Here is a 15762-nt window from a genome sequence, read left to right on the forward strand (position 1 = left end):
ATTTAAGCTTTCTGCACATATAAGACATGTCTATGTAGAGCAGGTATTCCCAGGGGTACGCGCAATGCCATTGGGCGTACGCCAAATAAAAATGGGATTCACATTCTTTTCTTCACATTTTTAAACAGTCCATTTATATTTTCCAACGGGGCTAAAGATTTGGGTGAGTTTTTCTTCTCGCCTGAGTAGCCTCATTTCACTGACAAAAATACATTTAAACCATCTTGTGTTCAGCGAAAAATACAACACAACGTCAAATACAGGTAGCCTAGTCAAATAATTAACATCCAATCACATTAACCGTTACTCTCTTGCAGGAATTCCACTAACGGTCCATATGTAGCCAAACATAGCTGCTGCTCATGTTGGTATCTGTACTGATGGCACAAAAGCCATGACAGGGAGACATAGTGGAGAGGTAACGCACATGCAAGCAGTTGCTCCCGACGCCACTTGGGTACACTGCAGCATCCACCGAGAGGCTCTTGCTGACAAGGGAATGCCTGACAGCTTGAAATATGTTTTGGACACTACAGTGAAAATGGTTAACTTTGTTAAAACAAGGCCCCTGAACTCTTGTGTATTTTCTGCACCATGCAATGATATGGGCAGCGACCACGTAACACGTTTGCAACATACAGAAGTGCGCTGGTTGTCAAGGGGCAAAGTATTGACACGTTTTTTAAATTGAGAGACGAGCTTAAAGTTTTCTTAACTGACCATAATTTTCATTTGTCTGACCACTTGCATGATGACGAGTTTCTCACACGACTGGCCTATCTGGGTGATGTTTTTTCTCACCTGAATGATCTGAATCTAGGATGATAAGGAATGTCAGCAACTATATTCAATGTGTGGGACCAAATTGAGGCTGACTAAGAAGTTGGAGCTCTTCTCTGTCTTCATTAACAAGGGAAACACACAGGTCTTTCCATCATTGTAGGATTTTTTTGTGTGCAAATGAACTCAAGCTTACGGACAATGTCAAATGTGATATAGCGAAGCACCTGAGTGAGTTGGGTGCGCAATTACGCAGGTACTTTCCCAAAATGGATGACACAAACAACTGGATTCGTTATCCCTTTCATGCCCTGCTTCCAGTCCACTTATCGATATCTGAACAAGAGAGCCTCATCAAAATTGCAACAAGTGGTTCTGAGAAAATTTGATTTAATCAGAAGCCACTGCCAGATTTCTGGATTGGGCTGCTCTCAGATTATCATGCCTTGGCAAATTGCTCTGTTAAGATACGGATGCCCTTTGCAACCACGTATCTATGTGAGAGTGGATTCTCAGCCCTCACTAGCATGAAAACTAAATACAGGCACAGACTCTGTGTGGAAAATGATTTAAGACTGAGACTCTCTCCAATACAACCCAACATTGTAGAGTTATGTGCATCCTTTCAAGCACAACCTTCTCATTAACCTGTGGTGAGTTATTCACAAATTTCGATGAGTAAATAAGGTTTTATGTGTAATGGTTAAATAAAAAGCAAAATTATTGATTATTATTATATTATTATTTATGTCTTGGTCCTATAAGAGCTCTTGTGACAAAACCACACTCATTCTTATGTTTAAAAGACAGCTTTTCATCTATCCAGATATTTGTAAACAGGAACACGATCTAAAGTACATATGCTTAAATCATCATTGTTATTTTTATGCGCTCTAAAGAACAACATATACTTAATTTTACCTGCATTCAACACTAATTTCAGGTCAATAAAGTTTTTCTGTAATATAATGAAGGCAGGCTGTAGTTCAGATAGAGCCTGGTAAACTTTGGGGGCAATAGCTTACACAACAGTATCATCGGCATACAAGTGCAGGTAAAAAAAAATGTACAGACAAGTTGTTAATATAAACTGTAAAAAATACAGGACCCAGAATTGACCCCTGCGGGACACCTTTCGTAATTTCCAGGAAACCTGATTTAACACCATCAGTAGATACACATTGACTTATATCTGTCAAGTAATTTTTAAACCAGTTACATGCAGCCATGTCTAGGCTAATTGAGGAAAGCCTCTGAATTAGCAGTGAGTGATCAACAGTATCAAAAGCCTTTGACAGGTCAATGAAGAGTCAGCACAATGTTGCCTTTTGTCCATACAGTTAACCACATTATTTATAATTAAGGATGCAGCTGTCACGTTCTGACCATAGTTCTTTTGTGTTTCCTTGTTTTAGTGTTGGTCAGGACGTGAGCTGAGTGGGCATTCTATGTTGTGTGTCTAGTTTGTCTATTTCTATGTTTGGCCTGATATGGTTCTCAATCAGAGGCAGGTGTTAGTCATTGTCTCTGATTGGGAACCATATTTAGGAAGCCTGTTTTTTTGTTGAGTTTTGTGGGTGGTTGTTTCCTGTCTCTGTGTTCTCTGCACCAGATAGGACTGTTTTTGGGTTTTGCCACGTTTATTGTTTTGTAGTGTGTTTGAGTTTCTCTTATTAAAAAAACATTTTTATTTTGAATTTTTTTATTTCACCTTTATTTAACCAGGTAGGCTAGTTGAGAACAAGTTCTCATTTGCAACTGCGACCTGGCCAAGATAAAGCATAGCAGTGTGAACAGACAACACAGAGTTACACATGGAGTAAACAATTAACAAGTCAATAACACCGTAGAAAAAAAAGGGAGTCTATATACATATATTGTGTGCAAAAGGCACCAATGATGGTGAAATGATGGTGGAATGCTGTGTCAATGATGGTGAAATGATGGTGGAATGCTGTGTCAATGATGGTGGAATGATGGTGTCAATGATGGTGTCAATGATGGGGAATGGTGGTGTCAATGAGGGGGGAATGGCGGTGTCAATGAGGGGGGAATGGCGGTGTCAATGAGGGTGGAATGGTGGTGTCAATGATGGTGAATGATGGTGAATGACGGTGTCAATGATGGTGGAATGGTGTGCCAATGATTGTGGCATGATGGTGTCAATGATGGTGTTAATGATGGTGGAATGATGGTGTCAAGGATGTTGGAATGACGGTGTCAATGATGGTAGAATGATGGTGTCAATGATGGTAGAATGATGAGTGGTTTGGTGATAGTGTGAACGGGGTGTGAGTTTATGATGTGGTGAGGTTTGTGATAGATCGGTGCTCGAGCCCTTCCATTCCACCTCCTGTAACTGTACCTGTGCTTGTGGATTAGTGAAACATTTGAATCAGGTGGGCTGCTAGTACTGAAAAGTATTGAAAATGTATTTGGTCTTCATATTGTGAAAAAGCTTAACGTAAAAAATGTCAAATGTACTTGCCAGTTGTAATGAATACATGGGAATTATTTGCCACAAGCTTTGACAACTGTGTGCTGTCTCTGATGACTGTTGTTGGCCTGTGGCTTGGTGACAAAGTTATAATCACACGTCACATTTGATCCATCAACAATGGTAGGTGAATATACACCCTAATAAATACTATAATACACTCTGCCCACAGCCAGCTGGGTGACTGGGATGTGTACTGTATCAACATGGCTGTCAATCTGATCAAATGGCCTAGTCACTGTCTCATGACTGATGTGTGTGTGTGTGCTTGCATTCGTGTGTGTGTGAGCGGGCCTTGTGACCCTTAGTTTCCTCATCTGACACATATAATAGAGTTACTCCTGATGGGTTGAAACCCATTAATCGAGATGTATCCCTTGCTAGCCTTAACCAGCCATTGATTACGTGGATGGTGAAAGCATTGGAGGAGATCTCTAAATTTATATTAATCCATCTCTATATTGATCTGTGGTGCTGTGGGACCAATATTGACGTGGGTTTGCGGGGTGGAAGACATTAAGGGACAGATAATAGACTGTTGATGGTGATAGAAGAGGAGTAAGATAGTGATGTATTTTATTGATAGAGTTAGAGGTGTATAGTATTGATGAGGAGGCTGATGTGTGGTATATCGTCGTGACTGACAGTCTCGGTTAAGGTTGAGGTTATTCATTTCCTCTCAGTACCATTCTATCCTACTATCTTTTCTTTATTTGACCATTGAAGTCATGAGGTTGAAATGTTTTAGACACAGACCACAGTCACCACACTGGATATAAAGTTGATGCAATGTGTTTACAATCTACTATAATTTGAAATGGTCAACATTATTAGTGATTATAACTGATCGGTCTACTCCATCAAGGAATATACTGGTCCTATTACTATTCCAATGAGCACAAGATGTTAAAATACCAAAAAGACGTCTTTTCAACATAGGGATGAGTGTAGTGTAGGGGTGGGCAACTCCAGTCCTCAGGGGCCTGATTCGTGTCACACTTTTGACCCAGTCCCAGCTAACATACCTGACTCCAAGAATCATGATCTTCAGTTTAGAATGCAATTAATTTAATCAGATGTGTTTGCTGGGGATGCGGAAAAGGTGTGACCACTCTGGCCTCCGAGGACTGGTGTTGCACATCCCTGCTGTAATGGGTACAGACAGTCAGGAGAGACACAGACCCTGTGGAGGATTCATAGGTTATTATTAGCAGGTCTAGCAGTCAGATTCACCAGAGGACTTTGATGAATCAAATCAAATTAAGAAAAAGTTGCTTATATGCGCCGAATACAACTGGTGTAAATTTTACCGTGAAATGCTTGCTTACGAGCCCTTGCCAACAATGCAGAGTTTGAACAATACAGAGTTTTAAAATAATAATAAAATAGTAGCATGAGCAATAAAATAAAATACACAAGAATATATCTACAGTACCAGTCAAAAGTGTGGACACACCTACTCATTCCAGGGTTTTTCTTTATTTTGACTATTTTCTACATTGCAGAATAATAGTGAAATGCAGTAACCAAAAAAGTATTAAACAAATCAAAATATATGTTATATTTGAAGTTGCCCCCTTTGCCTTGATGACAGCTTTTCACATTCTAGACATTCTCTCAACCAGCTTCATGAGTTAGTCACCTGGAATGCAGACAGGTGTGTCTGTTAATTTCTTTCCTTCTTAATGCATTCGAGCCAATCAGTTGTGTTGTGACAAGGTAGGGGTGGTATAGAGAAGATATCCCTATTTGGTAAAAGACCAAGTCCATATTAGTCCTGGGGCTCCTGGGTGGTGCAGTGGTCTGAGGCATTGCATCTCAGTGCTAGAGGCGTCACTACACACAACCGGTCGTGATTGGAAGTCCCATAGGGCGGCGCACAATTGGCCCAGCATTGTCGGGGTTTGGCCGGTGTAGGCCACCATTGTAAGTAATGATTTGTTCTTATTTGACTTGCCTAGTTAAATAAGGTTACATATTTAAAAAATATTCACTACAATTCAAAAGTTTGGGGTCACTTACAACATACATGAAATGAATAGGAAATATAGTTAAGACGTTATAAATAATGATTTTCAATTTAAATAATAATTGTGTCCTACAAACTGCTTTCATCAAAGAATCCTCGATATGCAGCGATTACAGCCTTGCAAACCTTTGGCATTCTAGCTGTCAATTTGTTGAGGTAATTTGAAGAAATGTCCCCCCATGCTTCCTGAAGCACCTCCCACAAGTTGGATTGGCTTGTTGGGCACTTTTTATGTAGCATACAGTCAAGCTGCTCCCACAACAGCTCAATAGGTTTGAGATCCGGTGACTGTGCTGGCCACTCCATTATAGACAGAATACCAGCTGACTGCTTCTTCCCTAAATAGTTATTGCATAGTTTGGAGCTGTGCTTTGGGTCATTGTCCTGTTAATAGAGAAAATTGATTCCAATTAAGCGCCATCCTCAGGGTATGGCATTGCGCTGCAAAATGGAGTGATAGCCTTCATTCTTCAAGATCCCTTTTACCCTGTACAAATCTCCCACTTTACCACCACCAAAGCACACTCAGACCATCACATTGCTTCCACCATGCTTGACAGATGGCTTCAACCACTCCTCCAGCATCTTTTCATTTTTTTCATTACACTGTAATGTACTTGTCCTCTTGCTCAGTTGTGCACCGGGGCCTCCCACTCCTCTTTCTATTCTGGTTAGAGACAGTTTGCGCTGTTCTGTGAAGGGAGTAGTACACAGCATTGTACAAGATCTTCAGTTTCTTGGCAATTTCTCACATGGAATAGCCTTCATTTCTCAGAACAAGAATAGACTGATGAGTTTCAGAAGAACGTTCTTTGTTTTTGGCCATTTTAAGCCTGTAATTGAACCCACAAATGCTGATGCTCCAGATACTCAACTAGCCTAAAGAAGGCCAATGCTCTTTAATCAGGACAATAGTTTTCAGCTATGCTAACATAATTGCAAAAGGGTTTTCTAATGATCAATTAGCCTTTTAAAATGATAAACTTGGATTAGCTAACACAACGTGCCATTGGAACATAGGAGTGATGGTTGCTGATAATGGGCCTATGTAGATATTCCATAACAAATCAGCCGTTTCCAGCTACAATAGTCATACAATAATCCATGTCTACGCTGTATTTCTGATCAATTTGCCACAGGAAAAGAAGACCCAGAGGTACCTCTGCTGCAGAGGATAAGCTCATTAGGGTGAACTGCACCTCAGATTGCAGCCTAAAGAAATTCTTCAAAGAGTTCAAACAACAGGCATCTCAACATCAACTGTTCAGAGGAGAATCAGGCCTTCATGGTCGAACTGCTGCAAAGAAACCACATCTAAAGGACAGCAATCGGAAGAAGAGACTTGCTTGGGGCAAGAAACACGAGCAATGGACATTAGACTGGTGGAAATCGGTCCTTTGGTCTGATGAGTCCAAATTTGAGATTTTTGGTTGTAACCACCGTGTCTTTGTGAGACGCAGAGTAGGTTAACGGATGATCTCCACATGTGTCGTTCCCACCGTGAAGCATTTAAAAAATATATATATTTCACCTTTATTTAACCAGGTAGGCCAGATGGAGGAGATGTGATGGTGCTTTGCTGGTGACACTGTCAGTGATTTTATTTAGAATTCAAGGCACACTTAACCAGCATGGCCACCACAGTATTCTGCAGTGAAATGCCATCCCATCTGGGACTATCATTTGTTTTTCAACAGGACAATAACCCAGAACACACTTCCAGGCTGAGTAAGGGCAATTTGACCAAGAAGGAGAGAGATGGAGTGCTGCATCAGATGACCTGGCCTCCACAATCACCCGACCTCAACCAACTGATATGGTTTGGGATGAGTTGGACCGCAGAGTGAAGGAAAACCAGCCAACAAGTGCTAAGCATATGTGGGAACTCCTTCAAGACTGTTGGAAAAGCATTCCTTGTGAAGCTGGTTGAGAGAATGCCAAGACTGTGCAAAGCTGTCATCAAGGCAATGGGTGGCTACTAAGAATCTAAAATATAACATATATTTTGATTTGTTTAACACTTTTTTGGTTACTACATGATTCAATATGTATTATTTCATAGTTTTGATGTCTTCACTAGTTAAATTAAAGAAAAACCCTTGAATGAGTAGGTGTGTCCAAACTTTTGACTGGTACTGTATATGGTGTGTGTATATATCGTCTAGTGAGTGTGTATATGGTGTGTATATATAGTCTAGTGAGTGTGCGTAGGGTCAGTGCAAGATAGAGTCAGTGCAGATAGTTTGGGTACCATAAATTTACTATTTAGCAGCCTGGCTATTTGGCAGTCTTATGGATTGACCCAATTACTGTGTTTAATTAAGTGACTTCCTCAGTAATAAGCCAGTTAATTAAACGATTACAGCTGGGTTATCGGGAGAGGGGGACCTGGATAGGAGGACCCGGAGGGGGGGATGTGGAGAGGGGGATGTGGAGAGGAGGACCTGGAGAGGGGAGGTGGAGAGGAGGACCTGGAGAGGGGGATGTGGATAGGAGGACCTGGAGAGGGGGACATGGAGAGGGGGACATGGAGAGGGGGACCTGGAGAGGGGGACCTGGAGAGGGGGATGTGGAGAGGAGGACCTGGAGATGGGGATGTGGGGAGGGGGACCTGGAGAGGGGGTGTGGAGAGGAGGACCTGGAGAGGGGGATGTGGAGAGGGGGATATGGAGAGGGGGATGTGGGGAGGGGGACCTGGAGAGGGGGTGTGGAGAGGAGGACCTGGAGAGGGGAATATGGAGAGGGGGATGTGGGGAGGGGGACCTGGAGAGGGGGATGTGGAGAGGAGGACCTGGGTGGGGGGTGTGGAGAGGAGGACCTGGAGATTGGGGTGTGGAGAGGAGGACCTGGAGAGGGGGATGTGGAGAGGGGGATATGGAGAGGGGGATGTGGAGAGGGGGACCTGAAGAGGGGGACCTGGAGAGGGGGACCTGAAGAGGGACTGGAGGTGTGAAGGATAGAATGAGAGCTCCAGGACAAACTCTCCAGACACTGGGGAAAGAATAGACAATACAGTATTGTGCCTGGCAATATGCTGTCTGACTTTGGATGTCTTAGTAAAAAAATATAAAAAATAATGTCTCTATCTCAAAGATGTTGAATGGTATGCTGTTATGCACCAACATTGGCAAAACGCAAATCCCTCCTTCACTCTCTCTCTCTCTGGCTCTAGTATACCAACTTTAATTCCATTTCAGTTCTAGCTATGTGATTATGCTGTATGTTCTGGTCTTGAACGTTCACCATGTTAGACACACAATGCTTTTCCACAGAAGAATGTTCCAGACAAAGAATTTGAATTAGAATCCATTCTGATTCTGTGGTTCCGGTGACGTCCTCAGTCTTCTATTTCTCTGTTGTTCTCTTAACACTTTTCTCATTACCGCAGTGTCCTCATCAAGGCTAGGAAATGTAAAACAAATTACTAATCTTGAGGAAAGTGTTAAATCCGGATTATTTACGCTTGGCCATTTTTTTTGTCTGTCTAGGCCTCTCCCTCTACTTTAAAGGCTAATAAGTGCAAGGATAACACAAAACGCTGGAAAACCCCTTGTCCCACCATACCACACCCACACACACACACACACACACACACACACACACACACACACACACACACACACACACACACACACACACACACGGGTGCTCAATGGAGTTTGAGAACCCAATGGTGCTTTCAGCACACGGCTCATTTGTCAATCCTATAAGTGGCTCAGACCCAATGGTATTTAACACTGGTACTGGCATGGCTGCTTTTGTCTAGTAATGAACTCTCATCGAGGGAGTCTCGCTATTTCTTATCAGTAATGTATCTGGATGAGCTACCCTTGCAACGAGCATACAATAAACCGTTTTACTGACTAGGTAAGAGCACTTGTTGCCGAGTGAAGAGTGAAAACCTCCAAACCCCTAAAATTGGATGATTTTGTGCCTCTAGGGCATTTCAGACTGCAGATTGAGGACATGTTTCATGTAAAATGGGTTTGTTTTCTATGACTGTGTTTTATCTCTGTTGTGCTTTTCGTATTGTATTGATGTGTATATTTTATAGTTACAGGGCTCACCTGGAAAAGAGGCCTTGGTAAGACATGACTCCCTGTCAAAATAAAGGTTGAATAAATCAAGAGTACAGTGTTAACTCCTTGGGCATCTCATATCTCATTTCAATCCCATGTCCCCTTTTCTCACATCCAGACCTTGGGTCTAGAAGTACTAGTGATTTTCAGCCTTTCTTTCCTTTTTCCAGTGCCTTCACTAGCGCCTTCGAGCCAGATAATCACGGACTGATTCAGACCGGAGACACCAGTTTAGTGGACTTTCTGGCCAACCAGTGACAACAATCAAGAATGTATTACCTACCAGGTAGAAAAGATAACCAGCAGGGCACTCCAGACCTCCAGGCTGGGTTTTGATTACCCCTGCCATATACAGTCCATATACTGTATGGTCCTTTGTCTATCAAACAGTCCATATACTGTACGGTCCTTGGTCTATCAAACTGTCCATATACTGTATGGTCCTTTGTCTATCAAACAGTCCATATACTGTATGGTCCTTGGTCTATCAAACAGTCCATATACTGTATGGTCCTTTGTCTATCAAACAGTCCATATACTGTACAGTCCTTGGTCTATCAAACTGTCCATATACTGTACGGTCCTTTGTCTATCAAACAGTCCATATACTGTATGGTCCTTGGTCTATCACGCAGTCCATATACTGTAGTTACTCTATAAAACATCCACAGAGAACATTATGCTTCAGCCACAATCTTATTACCTTCCCTTCAACTTGTCTTCCTAAGTCTAGCCACGAGCCACAGGCCAAGCTAAAAATCAATAAGGTGGTTTTAAGAGCACACCATCGCCAACCCCTCCTTTGTCCGCCCTGCCAGATCCCTGCGTATAGTATTCTTAATTCACTCCCGTACTTTATAATCACTTGCCACTGCCAGACTTTCTTTAGCTGTTCGAGGGTTGGAGAGAACTGCTATAGATTGTTAATGAAATGCAGGCACTGTCTTGTACTGCACTCAATGGAATGACGTAGACTGACAACAATGGACAACACACTATACTTTTTCTTTGCAGCACTATTTCCCCTTGACGTCGCAGGTGAATGGTCTGTGCTTCCTGGATAGGTTATGTTCTTTTCTGTGTATATATCCATGTCTCACACAGAAGAGACTATTGATTTGTTGTACACTTTTAGGTTATATGAAACGTGCCTGGGAACGTTTGTGATGCTGCATTGGGGCCTGCATTTCCCATTGGCACACTAAACCCAATAAAGTTCTTGAAAAGCTAAAAACACAGGGGAGAGATGTGTCAAGATAACTACTTTTCCCTTTCGTTATCTGGGTTCATTCACACATGATATCCGACAATCACACTCATCCTTTAAGCTCCCCAGGAAAGGGCTGAAAATAGCCCATATTAATATATGTATCCTTATAAATAAGGTTCATGAAATCAATAACTTACTAACATCAGATAACATTCATATATTAGCCATTTCTGAGACTCACTTAAATAATTAATTTGATGATACAGCAGTAGCAATACAAGGATATAATATCTATAGAAGAGACAGGAATGCTTATGGGGGAGGTGCTGCTGTATATATTCAGAGTCATATCCCTGTAATGCTTAGAGAAGATCTTATGTCAAGTGTTATTGAAGTGTTGTGGTTGCTGGTTCACCAGGCACATCTAAAGCCTTTTCTTTTGGGGTGTTACTATAGACCACCAAGTGCTAACAGTCAGTATCTAAATAATATGTGTCAAATGCTTGATAGTGTATGTGATGTAAACAGAGAGGTCTACTTTCTTGGGGAACTGAGTATTGACTGGTTTTCATCAAGCTGTCTGCTCAAGAGGAAGCTTCTCACTGTAACCAGTGCCTGTAATCTGGTTCAGGTTTTTAATCAACCTACCAGGGTGTTTACAAACACTACAGGAACAAGATTATCCACATGTATTGACCACATTTTTACTAATACTGTAGAACTTTGTTCTAAAGCTGTATCTGTACCCATTGGGTGCAGTGATCACAATATAGTGGCTATATCCAGGAAAGCCAAAGTTCCAACAGTTGGGCCTAAAATAGTGTATAAGAGATAATACAAAATATGTTAAATTTGTTTGTTGGTCTGATGTGATTAATGAGGAGCATCCAGACACCATGTCACGAGTTACTAGGAGTAGAAGGTAGGAGTCAGGTGCAGAGAGCAGAGGGTTCAATAACAGATGATTTATTTCTCCGGCACAAAAACGGTCACGCCAAACACAGGGCGCAGAAACACTGACCAGCCCAAACACACAGGGCAAAGCGATCCGGAGAACAAAATACATCCACAACCGACAGCGAACACAAAATAATCCCGCACAAACCTAAGCGGGCCTAACAGGCTTACATAGACCAGAAATCAAGAAACACAAAAGAAACAGGTACAACTAATAAGACTAAACCAACGGAAAAGGGAAAAGGGCGCCGCCCGAACAGGCAGGGGAGCCACCCTCGGCGGGAGTCGTGACACACTGCACTTGATTCATTTATGAAATTGCTTCTTCCAATTATTGATGAACATGCACCTGTTAAGAAACGGACTGTTAGAACTGTTAAGGTTCTGTGGATGATGAGGAATTGAAAAACTGTATGTTTGAAAGAGACGGGGCAAAAGGAGTGGCTAATAAGTCTGGCTGCACATCTGACTGGCGGACTTACTGCAAATTGAGAAATGATGTAACTAAACTCAGCAAAAAGAAGAAGAAACTGTATTAGGAGGCCAAGATCAATGATATAAAGAACGATGGAAAAAAACTTTGGAGTGCTTTAAATGAAATTATGGGCAGAAAGTCCAATTCAACTCCATCTTTCATCGAATCAGATGGCTTATTCATCACAAAACCATTTGATGTTGCCAATTATTTTAATGATTATTTCATTGGCAAAGTGGGCAAAAACTTAGGCAGGAAATGCCAACAATGAACAGTGAGCAATTGTATTCATGCATAAAAAACAAATAATGAAAGCAAAACATTGCAAGTTTGAATTTTGTAAAATTAGTGTGGGAGAGATGGGAAAATTATTGTTATTGATCAATAATGACAAACCTCCTGGCATTGACAACTGTCATTGACTGGTAGTTGACTCTATAGCCACTCCTTTCTGTCATATTTTTAATCTGAGCCTAGAGGAAAGTCTTTGTCCTCAGGCATGGAGGGAAGGCAAAGTAATTTTGCTACCCAAGAGCGGTAAAGCAGCCTCTACTGGTTCTAACAGCAGACCTATAAGCTTGCTGCCAGCTCTTAGCAAACTATTGGAAAAACTTGTGTTTGACCAAATACAATGCTTTTCTCTGTATACAAATGAACAACAGACTTTCAGCGTGCTTATAGAGAAGGGCACTCAACATGTACTGCACTGACACAAATGACTGATGATTGGTTGAAAGAAATTGATAATAAGAAGATTGTGGGAGCTGTACTGTTAGATTTCAGTGCAGCCTTTGATATTATTGACCATAACCTGTTGTTGAAAAAACGCATGTGTTATGGCTTTTCAACCTCTGCCATATTGTGGATTCAGAGCTATCTATCGAATAGAACTCAGATGGTTTTCTTTAATGGAAGCTTCTCTAATGTCAAACATGTAAAGTGTGGTGTACCGCAGGGCAGCTCTCTAGGCCCTCTACTTTTTTCTATTTTCACCAATGACCTGCCACTGGCATTAAACAAAGCATGTGTGTCCATGTATGCTGATGATTCAACCATATACACATAAGCAACCACAGCTAATGAAGTCATTGAAATCCTTAACAAAGAGTTGCAGTCTGTTTTAGAATGGGTGGCCAGTAATAAACTGGTTCTGAACATCTCTAAAACTAAGAGCATTGTATTTGGTACAAATCATTCCTTAAATTCTAGATAATGAATGGTGTGGCTGTTGAACAAGTTGAGGAGACTAAATTACTTGGCGTTGTTTTAGATTGTAAACTGTCATAGTCAAAACATATAGATTTAGTGGTTGTAAAGATGGGGAGAGGTCTGTCTGTAATAAAGAGACGCTCTGCTTTTTTGACACCACACTCCAAAAAGTAAGTTCTGCAGGCTCTAGTTTTGTCTAATCTTGATTATTGTCGATCCGTGTGGCCCAGTGCTACAAGGAAAGACCTAGTTAAGCTGCAACTGGCCCAGAACAGAGCGGAACATTTTGCTCTTAATTGTAATCAGAGGGCTGATAAATACTATGCCTGACAGTCTCTCTTGGCTAAGAGTTGAGGAAAGACTGACTGCACCACCTCTTGTTTTTATAAGAAACAATGTGTTGGAAATCTCAAATAGTTTGCATAGTCAATTTACACACAGCTCTGACACACACACTTATCCCACCAGACATGCCACCAGGGGTCTTTTCACAGTCTCCAAATACAGAACAAATTCAAGAAAGTGTATAGTATTATATAGAGCCCTAATTGCATGGAACTTCCGTCCATCTCATATTGCTCAAATAAACAGCAAACCTGGTTTCAAAAAATAGATAAAGCAACACCTAGCGATACAAAGCCTCTCCCCTATTTTGACCTAGATAGTTTGTGTGTATGCATTGATATGGAGGCTACGTGTGCCTTTTTAAAATGTAGTTCTGTCCTTGAGCTGTTCTTGTCTAATGATGTTCTGTATTATGTCATTCTGTATTATGTCATGTTTTGTGTTGGACCCCAGGAAGTGTAGCTGCTGCTTTTGCAACGGCTAATTGGGACCCTAATAAAATACCAAAAATCCTTATCCAACTGTCGTTTTTCTATGATAAACTAGTTTAAATGAGTTTAGGTATGCTACTCTCAGGAAATGAGTGATAAAAGTGAATCATTGTTACCCCATCATTACGGTAAATTAATTACAACTTTCAGTATGATTAAAATGTTAATGCCAGGGCCTCCCGGGTGGTGCAGTGGTCTAAGGCACTGCATCGCAGTGCTAGTTGTGCCATCTGGGTTCGAGCCCAGGATCTGTTGCAGCCAGCCACGACCGGGAGGCCCAGGGTGTGGTGCAGTGGTCTAAGCCACTGCATCGCAGTGCTAGTTGTGCCATCTGGGTTCGAGCCCAGGATCTGTTGCAGCCAGCCGCGACCGGGAGGCCCAGGGGGTGGCGCAGTGGTCTAAGGCACTGCATCGCAGTGCTAGTTGTGCCATCTGGGTTCGAGCCCAGGATCTGTTGCAGCCAGCCGCGACCGGGAGGCCCAGGGGGTGGCGCAGTGGTCTAAGCCACTGCATCGCAGTGCTAGTTGTGCCATCTGGGTTCGAGCCCAGGATCTGTCGCAGCCAGCCGCGACCGGGAGGCCCAGGGGGTGGCGCACAATTGGCCCAGCGTTGTCTGGGTTAGGGAGGGTTTGGCCAGCAGGGATATCCTTGTCTCATTGTGCACTAGTGACTCCTGTGGCGGGCCGGGCACAGTGCACGCTGACCAGGTTGCTAGGTGTACGGTGTTTCCTCTGACACATTGGTGCGGCTGGCTTCCGAGTTGGATGTGCATTGTGTCAAGAAGCAGCGCGGCTTGGTTGAGTTGTGTTTCGGAGGATGCATGATCTTGATCTTTGCCTCGCATGAGTCTGTACGGGAGTTGCAGTGATGAGACAATTACTTTGCAGTAACTACTACCAATTGGATACCACAAAATTGGGGTAAAAAGAATGTTCATGCCAAACATGTTTATGCTCTAATTATTTATATTCCATAATACACACCTATTAATTGCAGTTTTGGGCATAATGCATATGTGTTTGAATCACTGAGATAAAGATGGTGTGCCCGCAAGATTTCATGCTTGTGTGTGTCTGTGTGCATGTACATTATTCCTTGTTCTCTATCTGTTACAAGTGCAACACAGCTTCGGATTCCTCTCTCTCTCTATGTCTTCACATCTCCCATCTCTTCCTGATGACTAATCCAGTAAAACAAAGAATCCCTTGTAAATTAGTGTTTTTCACTTATCTTATCGGGCGGTCCTGTATGTCTGTCTCTCTCTCTCTCGCTCTCTTTCTCTCCTCTTCTCTCTCTCCCTTTCTCTCTCTCTCTGTCTTTCCCTCCCCCCTCCTCTATTTCAGTCTGGTTGTTCACAGTAAATTATGACTGAACAGAAGACAGTGAATTGACCTCTGATCTCTCTCCCCTATCCTGTCCCAGGCTGTCCCTATTGTCTCCATAGTTAGAATACTGAGGACCATGAAGACCCCTCTCTGGTCCCTGCTGCTGCTGTGTCTGTGTGTCCCGGGACACTGTAGTGAATGCCATGGGGACTGCCTGGCCTGTGGCCGCATCCTGCCGCAGGACATCAACTTCAACACACTGGTGAGGGTCCATATTAAAGCCCTACTATCACTCCATCCCATTATCTCTATCCTTCTGTCTGTCCCTGCCTACCCCTGCCTCAGCCACATCCTGCCCTTACCGA

At 42.4% G+C, this 15762-nt stretch overlaps 1 protein-coding gene across 1 annotated transcript in view; it reads left to right on the plus strand.

The window, feature by feature from the left end:
* Positions 1 to 15762, plus strand: part of LOC112247289 (proenkephalin-A-like) — a 34064-nt gene that overhangs the window by 7133 nt on the left and 11169 nt on the right. Inside the window, exon 2 of the mRNA XM_024416005.1 lies at positions 15495 to 15659. Within this exon, the coding sequence (XP_024271773.1) occupies positions 15534 to 15659 (126 nt within the window). The 5' untranslated portion in view covers positions 15495 to 15533. The remainder of the gene's footprint in view (positions 1 to 15494; positions 15660 to 15762) is intronic.

This window comes from Oncorhynchus tshawytscha, unplaced genomic scaffold (genome assembly GCF_018296145.1).
Source record: "Oncorhynchus tshawytscha isolate Ot180627B unplaced genomic scaffold, Otsh_v2.0 Un_contig_1824_pilon_pilon, whole genome shotgun sequence".
Taxonomy (NCBI): Eukaryota; Metazoa; Chordata; class Actinopteri; order Salmoniformes; family Salmonidae; genus Oncorhynchus; species Oncorhynchus tshawytscha.